General features: G+C 39.7%; 1 protein-coding gene across 2 annotated transcripts in view; it reads right to left on the reverse strand.

Annotated features, from left to right (window-relative positions):
* CCDC102B (coiled-coil domain containing 102B) overlaps positions 1 to 16,558 on the reverse strand; it is an 810,362-nt gene that overhangs the window by 603,635 nt on the left and 190,169 nt on the right. The window contains exon 3 of one of the 2 annotated variants that reach the window (XM_029590910.1): positions 14,806 to 14,922. The exons of the other annotated variant lie outside the window; for it this stretch is intronic. Coding sequence (XP_029446770.1) covers positions 14,806 to 14,922 — 117 coding nt within the window. The remainder of the gene's footprint in view (positions 1 to 14,805; positions 14,923 to 16,558) is intronic. 2 annotated transcript variants of the gene reach the window in all.

Raw genomic sequence — 16,558 nt, forward strand, 5'->3', positions numbered from 1 at the left:
TCAATACCAAGGTCAATACCAAGGTCAGTCCGAGTATAGTCAAGGCAAGTGAGGGTCAGTTCCAGGCAGCAGACAGGAGAATGGTCAGGTAGGCAGAGGTCAGTTCCAGGCGGCAGGCAAGAGAATGGTCAGGCAGGCAGAGGTCAGTACCAGAGGTCAGTCCGAAGTGGTACTACCTGGGAAGGACGCAGGAACACTTGGAGACTCAGGAACAGGAAGACGCTGGAACGAGGAGACACTGGAACAAGGAGACGCTGGAACAAGGAGACAATGGAACAAGGACACACTGGAACAAGGAGACGCTGGAACAAGGAGACAATGGAACACGGAGTAGGCAAACAATAACACCTCAGTGCCGACCCGATTGCCAAGACGAGGTCCTGAGGGAGAGGACCTCGCTTTTATATGATGTTTATGTAACATCATTGGGCTGCGCCGCGGAGCTGGTTCCCACCTTTGGTCCTTTAAAGGGCTGGGCGGTCCGCGCGTGCCTAGGGGCAGGGGCCGGTGCCGGAGAGGACGCCACACCCCAGCATGGAGCTAGGCCCGACGTGGAGGGCCTGGGAGATGCCGCCGCAGAGCACGCGGACTGGAGGCACTTGCAGCGGCAGCAGGAGAAAGACAGCACAGGGCCCGACAGCACAGGAGCAAGGTGAGCCGGCCCAGGCGCGGGCCTAGCACGGACGGGACGTGCAACATATTGCCTATGTTCATATGAATCCTTTTATTTTTTTTTACTCATCAGTTATTGGTTTTTGTGTTTACTATTGCTGTTTTTATTTATTTATCATTCTAACTTATGTTCCTTAGCTTATTTTATCCCTACTGATATGCCCTTTGTTAACCATTTTTATTTCTTTGTTTTTATTAGCTTTTCTCTGTATTACTATTGTTTTAACCCTACTGTTTAACAAACTTTTTTTGTTCATCACTTTCACTTATTTACAAGAAAAAATATTAGGAAAATAAATAAACTAAACTAGTAATTTAATTTGTTTTTTTCTAATGGAAGAGATCTTGGTGATTATTTCTTGGAAGGAAGGAGGAGGACAGTAATTTGAAGAAGGGATCTGAGGATTGTAGGGATGGACAGAAAGAACAGATCTCAGATCTAATTAGGGACTGGCAGAGGGATAAAAGATGGAGGAGGAAAGGACAAGATGTGGACATGGATGATTTCTATATTCTATTTAAGTTGTAAACCATTTTCTCCCCCAAAGGGATCCCAAAGTGTTTACATATTGAAATAAAACACATTTACATAAATCATTAAACATCTAAAATACTTCACAACAAAATAATATATCAAAACAAAATAAAACAAATTGAAAAAGAAAGGGGAAATCAGGAGAAAAGGGAGGAGAGGGAAGAGAAAGAGGATTTAGGAGGGGGAATCGTGGAGGAGGAAATACAAGATAATAAGAAGCAGAGCAGAAGCAATCTATTATACCCTCCTCCCAAAGTCAGTCCCTTTCTCATTCACACACTCATAACTCACAACTTCTTTAATCCCTTCATATAGTCTCACACACATAAACACATCCCTTTGTTTCCTTCAAATACTCTCATACCCCCTTCAATTCTCCTCATTTAGTCACCTCCTACCCCATCAAATCCCACTAATCACACACACATTAACTCCCCTACTCCTTCCAATCTATTTGGCAGTAGGAGGGTAGTAGTTATGCACTGTCTTTTCTCAGGCTGCTCCCATTCTGCTGCCTAGAGCTAAAACATTGCAGTTTGAACCCCAGAGAGTGTCATAGTGCCATGTGCTTCAAAACATGACACTTTGGCTCCAGCCAACAGAGAAAAAGGCAGTAGCCTGAAATGCCTTGCTGTTGCTTTCCATATTCTATGCCAAGCCCAGATCAGCATGGGGTGGGGAGATAAAGAGATATGTGGGCCATATCTGTCATTTCTTCAGCCTCATCTCGGCCTCCTGTCTACCATGGCAATTCCATGAGAAATAGGGAATTCAGAGTAAGGTTTGGATTTTACAGCCATTATCAGGAAGTTGCAGGAAACTAGAGGCACTGTTTGTAGCTATTGCAAATAAAAGCTCATCCCACAAGTTCCAATCAAAGAGCATGATTGTGCTAGAATATTGTACTGCTTGTGTTCTATCTCCTGCATGACCTCAAGTGGTCTGAAAAGTCTTCAGGACAAGTGCTACAGCTTCGACAAGGCTATAGCTGTTGACTCATAAGTTCTTACAGAAGGGATTGAATGGGAACTCAGAGAGAGATTCACAAAACAGCCATTTATCACTAAACTTGGATGCCGTTGTCCAGTCTTTCCATCTCTATTCCATGGTCCTCAGTCAGAGATGGCTGCTCCAGCATGGAAGCCAGGAAAGGAAGGGGTAGGGATAGCAAGGGAAGGAGATGAGGATAGCTTTAGAGAATCAGACACACATTGGTGGTATTGCTCTCTTGAACTTTCTTTGCTTGCATGTGTAATGGCCATTGCTGCCATTGCCATAGTTAGTCTGTAACTGTAGGCATTCTGAGCCTTCATCATGAACAGCTGTCAATATGCCATTGCTACCCATATTGTGGGTGTTATAAAGGGGAAATGGTCAGATGCTCATCTCTTTCTGACTCAGAGCTGAAAGATTTTCTTCCCAGGCATCAATTGAATAGATGTGCAAGGGCTGGCGAGGCACCTTCATATATTGGTCGTTTGAAGTCATGTGCTTTTTGTTTGGATTTTCTTTTCCTAGAAGTAGCCTAGTGGTTAGAACAGCAGGCTGTGAAGCAGGGAAGCCAAGGTTCAAATCTTATAACTGCTCCTTATTCCTTCTTATTGCTGCAGGGTCACTTCTTCCTCCATTGCTGCAGGTACAAATTTAGGGCCTGGCTTACTAGGCTTTTCTGTTATTTTGTGTCTATGGGGAAAATGCTTTATAAATGAGGCCCTAAGAAGTAAATTTTAAGACCTGTGCACAGGTGTACATGTTCACGCGTTTGCTGGTGCGCACATGGACAGGGCAATTTTTTTAACATACACGTATATATGCACGTGTTAGAAAATCGGCTATACACATGTGTGCACAATTTTACATTGATAAGTGAATCAATGCGTAAATGGTGACTTGAGTGCATAAGTGGTGGGAATTTTAGTAGATGCACACATTGACGCAATTATCTGTTTCCCTAGTTCATTCACCCCAGTAAAGGAGAGGACTTCCTAAACCCCTAGCTAACTTGCTCCCTTTTACCCTATTAGCCTGACACTTAAAACCCCGCTGACTAGCCTAGTTTGGTTTCTTACATTACTTATATGCCATCCACAGTAGAAGTAAAGTTATGTGGTAGGGGACCCCGATGTGCACTCGTGGGCATAAATACTTAGGCAAAGACTTCATTGTGCAGTCCCGGCCCCACCCATGTCCTGCCCATGCCCCACCTAGACCACAACCATGCCCTGCCCCTTTTTGTGAAAAATATTTTATGCACATACTGAGAGATAAGCGAATAATCATGTGGTTTTTAAAATGTGTGCAGTGAACGATGGGCCAAGTCACACACATATTTCCAGACTTTAGCACACATAGAGCTTTTAAAATCAATCAGTTAGATTGTAAGCCCTTTGAGGAAAAGGAAAATACCTACAGTACCTGAATGCAATCTACTTTGGAAATATCGTTAAATATATATATATATTTCTCCTGGGTCTAGATGTTTAATAACAACCAGCCCCAAATGCCAGGCTTACAATTATACATGTTTGAAGAAGGGGACTGAGGCTTAGGGAAAAGAGAACTGTACATGATTAGTTTGGCATGTACCTGCTATTTAGCATACAAGCACTATTAGTGCATAGAAGCTACAGTTATATGGATTAGCATGTGTGTTAGTATAGTTTACAAGCTAGGTTATTTATACACATATATGTTAAAATTTAGTGCATTGCCAATTAAAGGGCATTTTAGCATGCACATAACATTTTTACTGCTGCACATATTAAAAGTTTCTAGCATTACTTTTAGTGCATAGGTCCTTTTGTCTATAAGAAAAATTTGTTGTACATCTGGCGAATAAAGTTCTAATTTTGATACATCTGAAAATCCCCAGAAAGGACAACTTTTATTGGGGTCTGAAATATTCAAATGATTTCAAGGAACAGTTAAATGTACAAAATAGGCAACTTAATTTTAAAAGGTATGTGGGATTAATTTGAAAACAAATATTCTAATAATTTAAACTGCTTTACTTATCCAATTAAAACAATATCTGGGTTAGATTTGATGATTTCTACTTATTGGCAAAGATTCAGAGGGCTTTGCCAGGGTGCTATTCATCTCTAGGACAATAGACAAAACAGAATCAGTCATTAAGGCTAGAATTTTCCATTTTGCCTGAACAAATGTTTCCGTATACCGAGAGTAACTCAGCTGTAGTAAAGTACCATCTGTTAAAATTTGTTAGCATCTGTGACCATGACCAGCATAGTATAAAGTAGCACAGCACAGACTCTCATGAGCAAACTCAATGGAGACATTCAACATTTGAACATCAAGAGCTAATCTAGCTGGTTTATTAAATATGTGACAATGAATGAGTTTTTCAACATTTGTGTATTTTTTAGTATCACTCCTAAAAGTAATCTTCCTAGCTACTTAAAAAAAATACAGTATGTTCTTCTTCTAGTCCCCATTCCTTTCTCTCCTGGGCAACCTTATCTCTCTGCCAACCTCTTTGTCTTGTTTTGGGGCCCAATATTATATATTTGTGTATAAATTTAAGTGTGTATTAGCTTAGCTAAGTCATTTAAATTAGTTATTTAATTATTTTTATTAACAGAGTATTTTATATATGTTCTTATACTGAAATTTTTATAAGCCACTTTGGGGAGCTTTTAACTGGAATAGCAGGATATAAGTCTAGCTAGAAGACACAAATTTCTAAATGCAGATCTTTAAAAAATTCAAAGCAAGAATGCCAAGCCTGTCTTATAAATCCAAATGGGAAATACATGATTTACTTTCATTTCTATTTTTTAAGGTAATTGAATTATGAATGCTGACAAAAGTTGTGCAAATGGTGGTAGCTAAAGTCAAAGTCTTGATGACAGACATTACTGTTCATAAGTTTTGAACTTGTGTTAATTTATCTACTTTTTGTGTCTGTTACTATATCCACTATATTTATTTATTTATTTATTTTTAATTTTTATAGACCAAAGTTCTTGTAGGAACTACAAATCAATCCGGTTTACATACAACTTTTAAATGCCCAAAAAGAGTAGTGGGCTTTACGTAGAACAGTTGAACAATAAGACAGGTAACAATAGAACTAACAATATGAATGCATTTGATTTGTAAGTTGAATGTGGGCTACTTATGTGGTATGATGGAGATGATGAAGGTGGTTGTCAGGGAATAGGATGGTTGATGGGTTTTATTGTGACTGTACCATAATCTGATGCCTCTAGCAAGAAGCATGTAATAAAATCTAATTCAATAAATAAATATGACGGTAACTTTGATACCAGCACATGGGCGCACATGTACACACATATGCTGGCTAACGCCAAAGGATAAGGCTATTTTATAACATACGCTCATATATGTGCGCATGTTATAAAACAGACTGAATGCGCGTACAAATGCATACAATTTTATATGGACGCACACATGTGCACGCAACTGCCACCTCTACCACATAAGTGAGGAACCTTTATAAGGGTCACGCTGATGCCATTACTAGTTTTCCCAGTTGATTCCCATTTCACCCAGTTAAGGGATAGGACTTCCTAAACCCCCTAGGTTATTAGCCTCCTTTTACACCTGTTAGCCCCAACCCTTAGAACCCTGCTGACTAGCCTATTTTTTTTTTGTTTGTTTTATTACTTAAACGCCATCCATAGCAGTAGTAAAGTTACACAGCAGGGTACCCCAGTGCGCACTTGTGCACATAAATACTTACGTGCACATTTCAAGTGAAAGTCATTGAATGCCCATGTCCCCACCCCCTTTTTGGACTCTCACTTTGCATATACCAAGAGATATGTGCATACACAGGCGGCTTTTAAAATCCACTTAGTGCATGGAGGCTGGACATACTCACATATCTCCCGGTTTTGCCACATGCCGGGCTTTTAAAATTCACTTATATGTTCCTATGTTTCTGCTAAATATACCTGAAAATAAACAGAATGAGTTCTTAGTATAGTAGCTATAACAGATAGGATATGAAGACTTAGTGATGTCATGAATGATGGGGGATGACAAAGCCGATACATTAAAAGTAGTTATGGCTATCAAATCACATCATATCATAATTTAATTCCATAATTTTTTGCATAATAATCATAGCAGTAAGGGATTAACCCAAAAGTATTTATTTCCTTCTACTTGTCTTCTACTTGACCAAGATGGAATTGAGAATGCTAAGTGGTATGCTAACTTCATCACTCCTAGCCACAAAGGTAGAAGAAAATGTATATGTATATGAGAATTAGGCATAGACATATCCCTCAGTAATGGAGTTTTTGTTTTAAAATGGACTCTAGGCTATACTAAGGGCAAGATGTAGAACCTCTGCATCTTTGTCTTATAGGACATGATTGTTGAATTAAATTGATTATATAGTGTGATTGAGTTAGGACCCCACACATCTGGAAACAGGTGCTGCACCTGGGGTCTGCTTGGTCCAGGCCTGATATGCTGGGTAGAAAGCCACAGAATTACTCTTATGAGCCCCAACTGAGATTACTTCTAGCCTGGCATATGGCCCTGTCCTTGAGGGTCTGGATTAATCCTCATAGGATTTACAAGGCATGTTGTGACACCAGGAAGGTGTTCCTGACATTTACCACTAGAAGGTAAAGTGATAGTGTGAGGTCCTTGTAGAAGTCCCATGGGTTTTTAATCCTATGTCAACTGATGTCATGTAGTGTGAAAGTCTTGAAGTTATGTGTGAATATTGTAAGTGGAAGTTGTGATTCCGGTATTTATTATGTTTGTCCATAAAGAGGAATTACTATGGGAACTAACCTGGACTGGATTTTTTTTTTTAAACTTCCCGGCCAAAGACAAGAAGAGGGTCTGCTGGCGCTGCGGCCCGAAAAGAAACCTGCGGGCAGGGCCGGTGGAAGCACTAGGCCTGGGCAGCTGCGAGCAGTGGTATCCCAAGGGGAGCCAATGTCCCCGGGCACAGGGAGGCTCATGTGGCACTGCGACAGGCAGATGGGCAGGGCCGTGGTAAGGCTCACATCACCACGGCCCGAAGACAAAGATCGCATTTAAACGCACTGATGCTCCTCCTCCTCCTTCCTGCCTGTGCGGCCCCGAAAGTAAATGTTGCCGGAGCCAAGTGGGCAGGAAGGAGGAGGAACATCGGCGCGTGCAGAAGAGGAGCAGCGCTTACGGGCCCCCGCGAATCCCAAGTCGCAGCGGCCCGAGAAGAGGAAGAAACCCGGTAGCAGGGCCACCGCGCCCGAGAAGATCAGGGCCGCTGCAGAGCCGGCCCAGAGGTGAGAGAGAGGCTGAGGGTCTGTAGAGTGTGTGTGTGTGTGTGCGTGTATGAGATGAGTTGAGAGATTGTGTGTGAGAGTGAGGACCTGAATGTTTGCAGAGTCAGCATGTGAGAGCCTCTGTGTGTGTGACAGAGACAGCATGTGACAGTAAAAGCCTGTGCTTGAACAAGACAGCATGTGGGAGTGAGAGAGAGCCTGTGTGTGTGAGAGTCAGACAGCATGTGCCAGTGAGAGACTGTGTGTATGAAAAAAAGACAATATAAAAGGAATTGGCAAAAAAAATAAGAAAGGGAAGGTGGAAAAAAAAAGCCTGTGACCAACCGATTAAAAAACTAAGATCAGACAACAAATGTAAAAAAAAAAAAAACTTTTTAGTGATTGGCACATGTAATCTTTGGGAATGTGCAAGAGTAGCACTTTCTCTATGCGGATCTCACAGTGTACAAGATCAGCATGGAGAAAGTGGAAGCCCACGGGGCCTGCACAGAGGAGGCAGCAGAATGGGTTTCAGTGTCAGTAGCAGCAATCGGCACCTCCCCAATAGCCATGAGGCAGTAGAGGAATGAGAGAGGTTCCGAGTTTGCTGGCAAAAGAGAGGGGGGTCTGCCTTTAGTGTGTGCATGTGTATGAATGGGACTCTGCCTGGGGGTGTATGTGTGTGAATGCATGGGTGCCTGTCTGGGGGTCTGTGTGTGTGAGAATGAATGTGTGCATGCCTGGGGGATGGGGAGGGAGTGGTGTGAAAATGAATGGGAGTCTGCCTGGGGTCAGTGTGTGTGTGTATGTGAGGGAGCCAGTGAGTGTGAGAGCGTGAGTGTGTATGAGAAAATCCAAGGGAGTAAGAGTTTGTGTGTGGAGGGGGAGAGAGTGTTTTAGAGCCTGAGAGTGTGTCAGTGTCAGTGAGAGTGAGAGGTTATGGTGGATATAAGAGCATGAATGTGTATGTATGTGACAGAGTATGTATGAGAGAGAATGGACATGTGAGTATATGTGAGAGAGAGAGAGGATAACCTCAACAATATCAGGGTGACTGGAAATCAAGAGCTCCCACAGAAGGGGACAGCAGGGGCTTTTTAAAATCCTTATTAGTTTTAATTATTGAATATTATTTGATGTCTGCTCTTTTTGAAATATTTTATTGGTGTTATATACAAATTTTTGAAAATTTCCCTGAGTTAAATTACTGGAGGTTCTATTCATCAGCAGTTTTGAAATATATATTTTTAGTATGATTTTCCTATTGTGATGTTTTATAGTTCTTGATTTTATTGTTTGATGTTTTAAGAGGAATGATGGTATTTTCTGTTTTTCCATTGCTGCATTACATACAGTCTAACTTGTAATTTCCAGTTCAGTTTGTCTCTGCATTTCTGTGTATATTTTATGGTCTCTTTATTCTATATTTGGTGACTCACCAAATTGTATGTGTAATTGGATACCCACGGGCTAGTATGGAGAAAAATCCCCCGGGCCACTATTTTCCCACAATCCGCCCCTGGCCGGGTGAACCTGTTGCTAGGATTTCGGCAGCCTAACAGTAGACAGCAGGAAAGGTTGTTTGCCAGTTTAAGCCAGCCTATTCAAACGCCTGATGCACATTTCTGGAATGCCCTGGTACTTCAGGGCTGTTGAACTGTGCAGTGGTCTGTGAGGGAAGAGAACGTGAGAAGACAATAAAGTAACTGCTTTCTGCAAGATGCCCTGCTGAGCTGCTATTTCAGGCAATCCAAGAGAGATTTGGTGCAGATCACAGACAATATGGATATGGACCAACTTTGGAATATATTCATCATTTGTAACATATACACATCATGTAAAATGTACAATAGTAACGCAAGTTAATTTACAAGTTTTTAGCAAACATATTTTGACCTGAATGTACTGTACTACATCAATATGCTAATTCCACTGATTAAACTAGTGTCATCTGTTATGATATATCATTTGGCTTTTGCAGCAATATTTCTATTGTGCTGTGGCACCACTGTACACAATTTCCAGTACAAAAAGTGACAGACTCCAATTTATTGAAACAGATATTAGACATGTTACTAGTATTTATTGTGAGACTGGAAATAACTTGCACAAAAACTTTACCAAAGTAACTGTTAATAGAATCTATGACAGTAACAAATGAGTCAGTTCCTAGAGGAAAAATTATCCTGCAAGTACAGATCTGATTTTCATAATCCTACCATTTACTTCTGATAGAAGCAAGCAAAATGTGCACCCCAGCATTTTGACTGGAAATAACTGAATATTTCTTCCAGTCCATTCTTGTCTGTTGTGATTATCACCATTTTTTTTTCATCTTGACAAGATAAACACAGCAGAGTTTGCAGTCCATTGCATGGTCTTTCATTTTAGGGGAAGTAGGCAGATGTTATCCACCATTTCATGCGACAAGTACCTCAAACATCAATTAAACATAGCACAAATAAATTTGCTCTGCCTATGTCTTGCTAGAAGCTTCTCTGCCAAGAATGTCATTAGTTTCAACCAAAACTCTACAGTACATATGATTTATGTCAGCAGATCTGACAATATCTTCAGACACCAAACCCCAGAACAGATTGAACTTTTAATGAGTGTTCACTTACAATGAGACACATTTGATCTCAGATGTATAATAATGAAAAGTTTTTTTTTTCTTTTTCTAGCATTTAAATGCATCTGAGCCTGCTGCAAGCTGATACCATTCCATGGTGTTGACAATAAATGGCAACAAATCAGCCATTTAATTCTTACTTCCTTTCCTGTCTGCTTTTAAACACCGTTCACTCTTTTACGTATCATTTTCCCTGGAATTGGTTTGCTTATATTGTTCATTAAAATGTCCAAAGTTTTTCATAATATGAGGCAAACACAAAAATCTGAGCTCAGTGGAGAAATGATTGCAGGGTACAAACTCACAAAATACTCACCAGTTACACCTTGTTATAACTTCATAGGGATCTGCTGCTGATTATTATAATAATCCCAGCTAAAGCTATTCATATTGGAAACTGATTATAGCAAAATGGTTTCAGTCATACTCATATCTGTATGTCTTCATATTTTTTAGCCATTTCAGCTACGTTTGAAAGTTTATCTTAATGGAGGTTTATCCTCAAAACTGCTACACATTTTCATAAAGTCAAAATTTATGATAGGAAAAGAACCAGCAATGTAACTTGAAAGTTTTACTAGCATTTGAGGCAATAATTCAACATATCCATCATATTTTCAGCATTATTTAACCTATGTCCCATAGCTAGGAGAGAAAATAAATTAAAAAAAAAATCTAAAAACTGTATCTGGAAATAATCTGATGGGCAGCAGACTGCTATGTTTATTTCTGTTTAAAGGCTGTGAGGCATCCCACAAAAGCCAAACACTAAACCAGTATTCCAGTCTTCGCTCATTTGACCCTGCAATCAGAGTCATTCAATATCACGAAACAGAGAATTTATTTATGTTATAAACAAATATTATTATTGGTGTGATGAACCTTTGGGATCATCGCTATATGACTCTAGTCTTAAATAGGATAAGAAAGGCAGTTTCCTGAGAGAGAGAGACAGAGAGAGTTATAAAGCTGTTATAGTAATGAACTATTCCTATCACTATAGGAGGGCCAGCTAGTAACACGAGGTTTTTAGTTAGGAGTTAGAAGGAGTAGGACTGTTTCTTGCATTTATTTCCTTGCTTGAGTACTGGGTTTCACAGCCTGGGCCAATACCCTAGTGGGAAGAGGACCATTGCCTTCCTTGGTGCTAGTTCCATATTTTGGTTGGAGAGGTTTGGATATTTTGCCTTTTTAAGGATTCCTTCTTGTGAGAGCCCTGCTATTCCTGGCTGGAGGATTTTGGGGTATTTACCAGTTAGGTTAGATCAGGGTGTAGGGACGACTCCACTGCTCTCTAGCCCTCACAGAGGAGGCTGGATCAGAGGTGACCCACTGCAGGAGGATTCCTGATCTTTTCGCCATTTATGTGAAAAGTTTTTCTGAGTTCCTAGGAGAAAGTTTGTGGCCACCTTTCCTTCCTAAAAGGGGACATCTGTAGAGAAATGCTGTGTTCCCTGCTCCTAAGAAAAATTCCATTGAGACAGCTGAAGAGGAGAACCATGAGTAAGAACTAAAATTCTACTTTGAGAGGACCCAACTGGTTTCTTCACCTTAGGAGAGAGAGAAAGACTTGGGGAGACTGTACAAGGTCAATAATCCCTTTTGCCATCAGTGTTTTTGGAAGGGGTTTTCCATCCTAATTACGGAGGGACAAATCAAGGGACGTCACTTGAACAGATAGAATTGGGACCTGTAATTAACATCCTTTTGCCAAGAATTGATGTAACAATGCCACTTCGATATTCAAGAACTTCCACAGTACTCTAAGAACATAAGAACATAAGAAATTGCCATGCTGGGTCAGACCAAGGGTCCATCAAGCCCAGCATTCTGTTTCCAACAGAAGCCAAAACCAGGCCACAAGAACCTGGCAATTACCCAAACACTAAGAAGATCCCATGCTACTGATGCAATTAATAGCAGTGGCTATTCCCTAAGTAAAATTGATTAATAGCCATTAATGGACCTCTCCTCCAAGAACTTATCAAAACCTTTTTTGAACCCAGCTACACTAACTGCACTAACCAAATCCTCTGGCAACAAATTCCAGAGCTTTATTGTGCGTTGCGTGAAAAAGAATTTTCTCCGATTAGTCTTAAATGTGCTACTTGCTAACTTCATGGAATGCCCCCTAGTCCTTCTATTATTCAAAAGTGAAAATAACCGAGTCACATCTACTCGTTCAAGACCTCTCATGATCTTAAAGACCTCTATCATATCCCCCCTCAGCTGTCTCTTCTCCAAGCTGAACAGCCCTAACTTCTTCAGCCTTTCCTCATAGGGAAGCTGTTCCATCCCCTTTATCATTTTGGTTGCCCTTCTTTGTACCTTCTCCATCGCAACTATATCTTTTTTGAGATGCGGCGACCAGAATTGTTCACAGTATTCAAGGTGTGGTCTCACCATGGAGCGATATAGAGGCATTATGACATTTTCCGTTTTATTAACCATTCCCTTCCTAATAATACCTAACATTCTATTTGCTTTTTTGACTGCTGCAGCACACTGAGCCGACGATTTTAAAGTATTATCCACTATGAATCCTAGATCTTTTTCCTGGGTGGTAGCTCCTAATATGGAACCTAACATCATGTAACAGCAATGGTTATTTTTCCCTATATGCAACACCTTGCACCTGTCCACATTACATTTCATCTGCTATTTGGATGCCCAATCTTCAAGTCTTGCAAGTCCCTCCTGTAATGTATCACAGTCTGCTTGTGATTTAACTACTCTGAATAATTTTGTATCATCCGCAAATTTGATAACCTCACTTGTTGTATTCCTTTCCAGATCATTTATATATATATTGAAAAGTACCGGTCCAAGCCTCCAGTGTATTTTGCTGACACTCACATCCTTTAAAGTTGAGAGAGAACTTTTACCCCATCTCCAAGGTAACAAGAGTCACCTCTTCCATCTTGGGCCTTGAAGAATTTATTCCTTCACCCATTGGAAAAGAACCCTGTCCCAGGGCCATGAACTATGTTAGAGTGAAAGCTGAGGACTGGCCCTAGCCCAGTGTGGTCCTGCACTCCTGGCCCCTAAACTGGAGAGCGAGTTACATTATTATTTTTATTTTTATTATTAAGAGAATAATATTCAAACAACCTGAGAAGTGCTAAAGTATGTGGGTACAAAAAAATAAATCCAAAATTGCTAATGGAACAAGTTTGGTTACCCAATTTTCTCAATCATGAAACACTGGCCAATGTCGGGCAATGATTGAATGTTAGAAACCATTTGAAGCCTTTATGACTTCTTTTTTTGCATATAAAATCTAAAAATATGATTGTTAAACAAGCAAGGTAAATGATAGAGAAAACCAGGTGACTAGAGTTATAAGGATATGCTGACTGGCTTGGTGATATCTTGTTTTCTATGCACAAGTAACATTTAAAAATAGTGTCTGATATTAATGCTTTGTTGTAATTGTTCCATTAGTAATTTTGGATAAATAAAATTAAACATGAAAAAATATGGAAGCCATTTGTCAATTGAAAAAAGGACCATTTCTATGAAGAAGAGAATATACCCAGCCATCTTACACAACTACTTTGGTACTCGTTCTGAGACTCATTTATCTGTTGACTATCCTTGCAGTATTTTACACATAGCAGTAGCTGGAATACCAAATTTATATGACTTTAGTATGAGTAGCAACAGTTTAGCGATCGTTGAGCAAATGTAAATGTTGCAATTGCTTCCATATTATCCAAAACATTGACTAAAGATGGCTGAAAATTCATGATTTTCACTTTCCATAATCCAGTGACTTTTCTCATGTCAGAGATTTATGAAATCATGATCATGGATCTTGATAATAAAAGCTAGAGGTGTGCAGCCCCCAAACCTTTGGTTCGGTTTGTTCTTTCTTTATAGAGGGGTTGTTTATATCTGGTTTGTTTAATTTTTTTCTCAGTTTCGTTCATTTGCCATACCTAGAAAAAAAACCCACATTGAACAAGAAAAATAAAACCCTAAAACAAAAAATAGGTCCTCTGGCAGCCACAGCACTGGGCCTGGCCCAGGCCTAGGTCTCAGTGCTGGACCTGGCTTGAGCTTAGGCCTGTACAAGAATGACACCTGACCACATTGACCCTCACTACACCAGGCCATACATCCACAGGAATAGCATTTTATCAAAATCTAAGGAAAATCATTTCTGCCTGACAAAATCCACTTGCAAGGTGTGTAAGATCCAGAAAAGAATGCAGGTTTGTAGGATCATGTAACCGATGACCAATGATCAAACCACTGAAGACAGTGCATGACAGAGAATTACTAATGTAGTCTAAGCCCAAAGCCTGAGTTTAGTCACTGACTACAAAATCTCCTCTTTTCCCTCCCAGCATATACGGAAATTGGACAAATTATGTCATACCTATTTATATTCTCTTATGGGTGAAATCACATATTCTATATCATAGGTGAACTGGAATGGATGAAAACCAAATGTATTTAAATTTTGGACTTCAAAACCAGAGTATCAATATTCTGCCACAATTTGTTGATATGTGGGAAATTCTATGCATCACGTTCAATGAACTTCCTCAGTGAACTTTGAAATTATGAGAAAATGTTGTCAAATATGAATCAAGTTGAAATTTAGCAGGTTTGATACTACCTTCAAATTGTTTGCACATGTCAAGTTATGATGATTTATACCATCTATTTATTCTGATGGAAGTGTCACAAAGGAATAAACGTACCTGTGTACTTAGCTCGCCCATGTTTCTGTCCATATTGGTTCGGACCTCAATTTCATCCTCTAGATCTTCAGAAAGCTTTCCCAACTCATTTTGATGGGTCTCATGAATTATGTTCAGCTAGAAACAAAGTTAAATCTGACGTGAGTCTGATATGCTGTAAAGTACATAGTTTACAATACAAGATCACTATCTTTTGGTTAATCATAATCAGAGTCCCCAGTTTCCTGTGGCAGATTTTTCAAGATTCTACAGCAAGAGCTAGCAAATTCTGCAGCAGATTGTTCAAAATTCTGCAGCAATTATGTGTCAAATTTCCCTAAATGTGCATTTATTTCCAATTTAAAAAATGACTTTTTTTACTTTATAAAAAAGTCATTTTCTGACATTTCTGTGTCCAGTTAATTTATGTGGCTCTTAGAGGAAAAAAGATCTTAGTGATTGGTGCTGGAGAGAAAGGGATCAAGAAATGGGATCTCAGGCAGGAGAGCACACACAGCAACATTAAACCACCTAAGATATTCAAAGAACTAATAAGAGTCGCCCATCAATACTTAGCCATTTTTTCTCAAAATTACAATTCTTGTTTAAATGTATGTTTTCTCTTTCCTGTATACAGTTTTATCGAGATGTAAGACTGCAGGATAAGGATATTGTCCCAAACACAAATGAGAAAGATGATGTTACAATTGATAGCCTCCCCTATACTAGGTAGACATGAGGCAATTATATATATAGAAGGGAGCAATATAACGTCCCCTATAGCAGCCCTCCAGCAGTCTACCATTAGATCAGAGGGCAAGCCTCAGAAAGCAGTAAATGCTAGGAGGCACCACAGTAGCAGGTTTGTAAATAATCTCTGTCTTTCTGGAAGAGGGTTTCAGGAGCGTGCCTTTTAATCAACAGGGAAGAGAGAGGAGTATTACTGGGAGCAGGGCATCTTTGGGGAAGGGGAGTTTCTCTGGGAGCAGGGATCTGGGGATTATCATGGCATATACTGAGCCTTGTTTTAGCTCCAAGAGTCTAACACTAATTCATTAATGGTTGTGGTAAAGCAGTGGGTATATTGCAGGTTCTATCAATAATAATATCTCCACAGATCCCTGGATTAATTACCCTTTAGTACTTTGTGCATGTAACATTGAAATTTGTGGATTAATAATGCACTTTAATCAGCTAATTTAATTGCAGTTAGTACATCAGCCCCAAAGAGAATGACTAAATGATCAGATTTCCCAACGGAGAGGTACACAGTGAAGTGCCCCAGAGATCTGTACTGAGACCAGTGTTATTTAACATTCAGTAATCAGTACTGATCTGAAAAAGGAAGCAATGAGTGAGGTGATCAGATTTACAGATTACACAAAATCATTAAACGCAGTTAAAACATGAGAAGACTGTGAGGAATTGTAGAAGGGCATTGTAAGATTAAGGAACTGTGCATCTAAAGAGCAGGTTGATTTTAATCTGAACAAGTATAAAATGAAGAATTTAGGGAAAAATAATCCAAACTATATGCTCATATGCTGAGCTCGACAGCAGGAGTTGAACAGGAAAAGAACCTTGGAGTCAATGCATTGAAATCCTCTGTTCAGTATGTAGCAGTGATCAAAAAATCAAAAAGAATTTTGGGAATAGTGAATCAAACTGAGAGTATAATACCTCGGAATAGATCTATAGTGCAACCACCCCTGTGAGTACTATGTTCAGTTTTTTAAATTCCATCTCAAAAATAGATATAGCAGAATTAGAAAAG

This window comes from Rhinatrema bivittatum, chromosome 2 (genome assembly GCF_901001135.1).
Source record: "Rhinatrema bivittatum chromosome 2, aRhiBiv1.1, whole genome shotgun sequence".
Lineage (NCBI taxonomy): Eukaryota > Metazoa > Chordata > Amphibia > Gymnophiona > Rhinatrematidae > Rhinatrema > Rhinatrema bivittatum.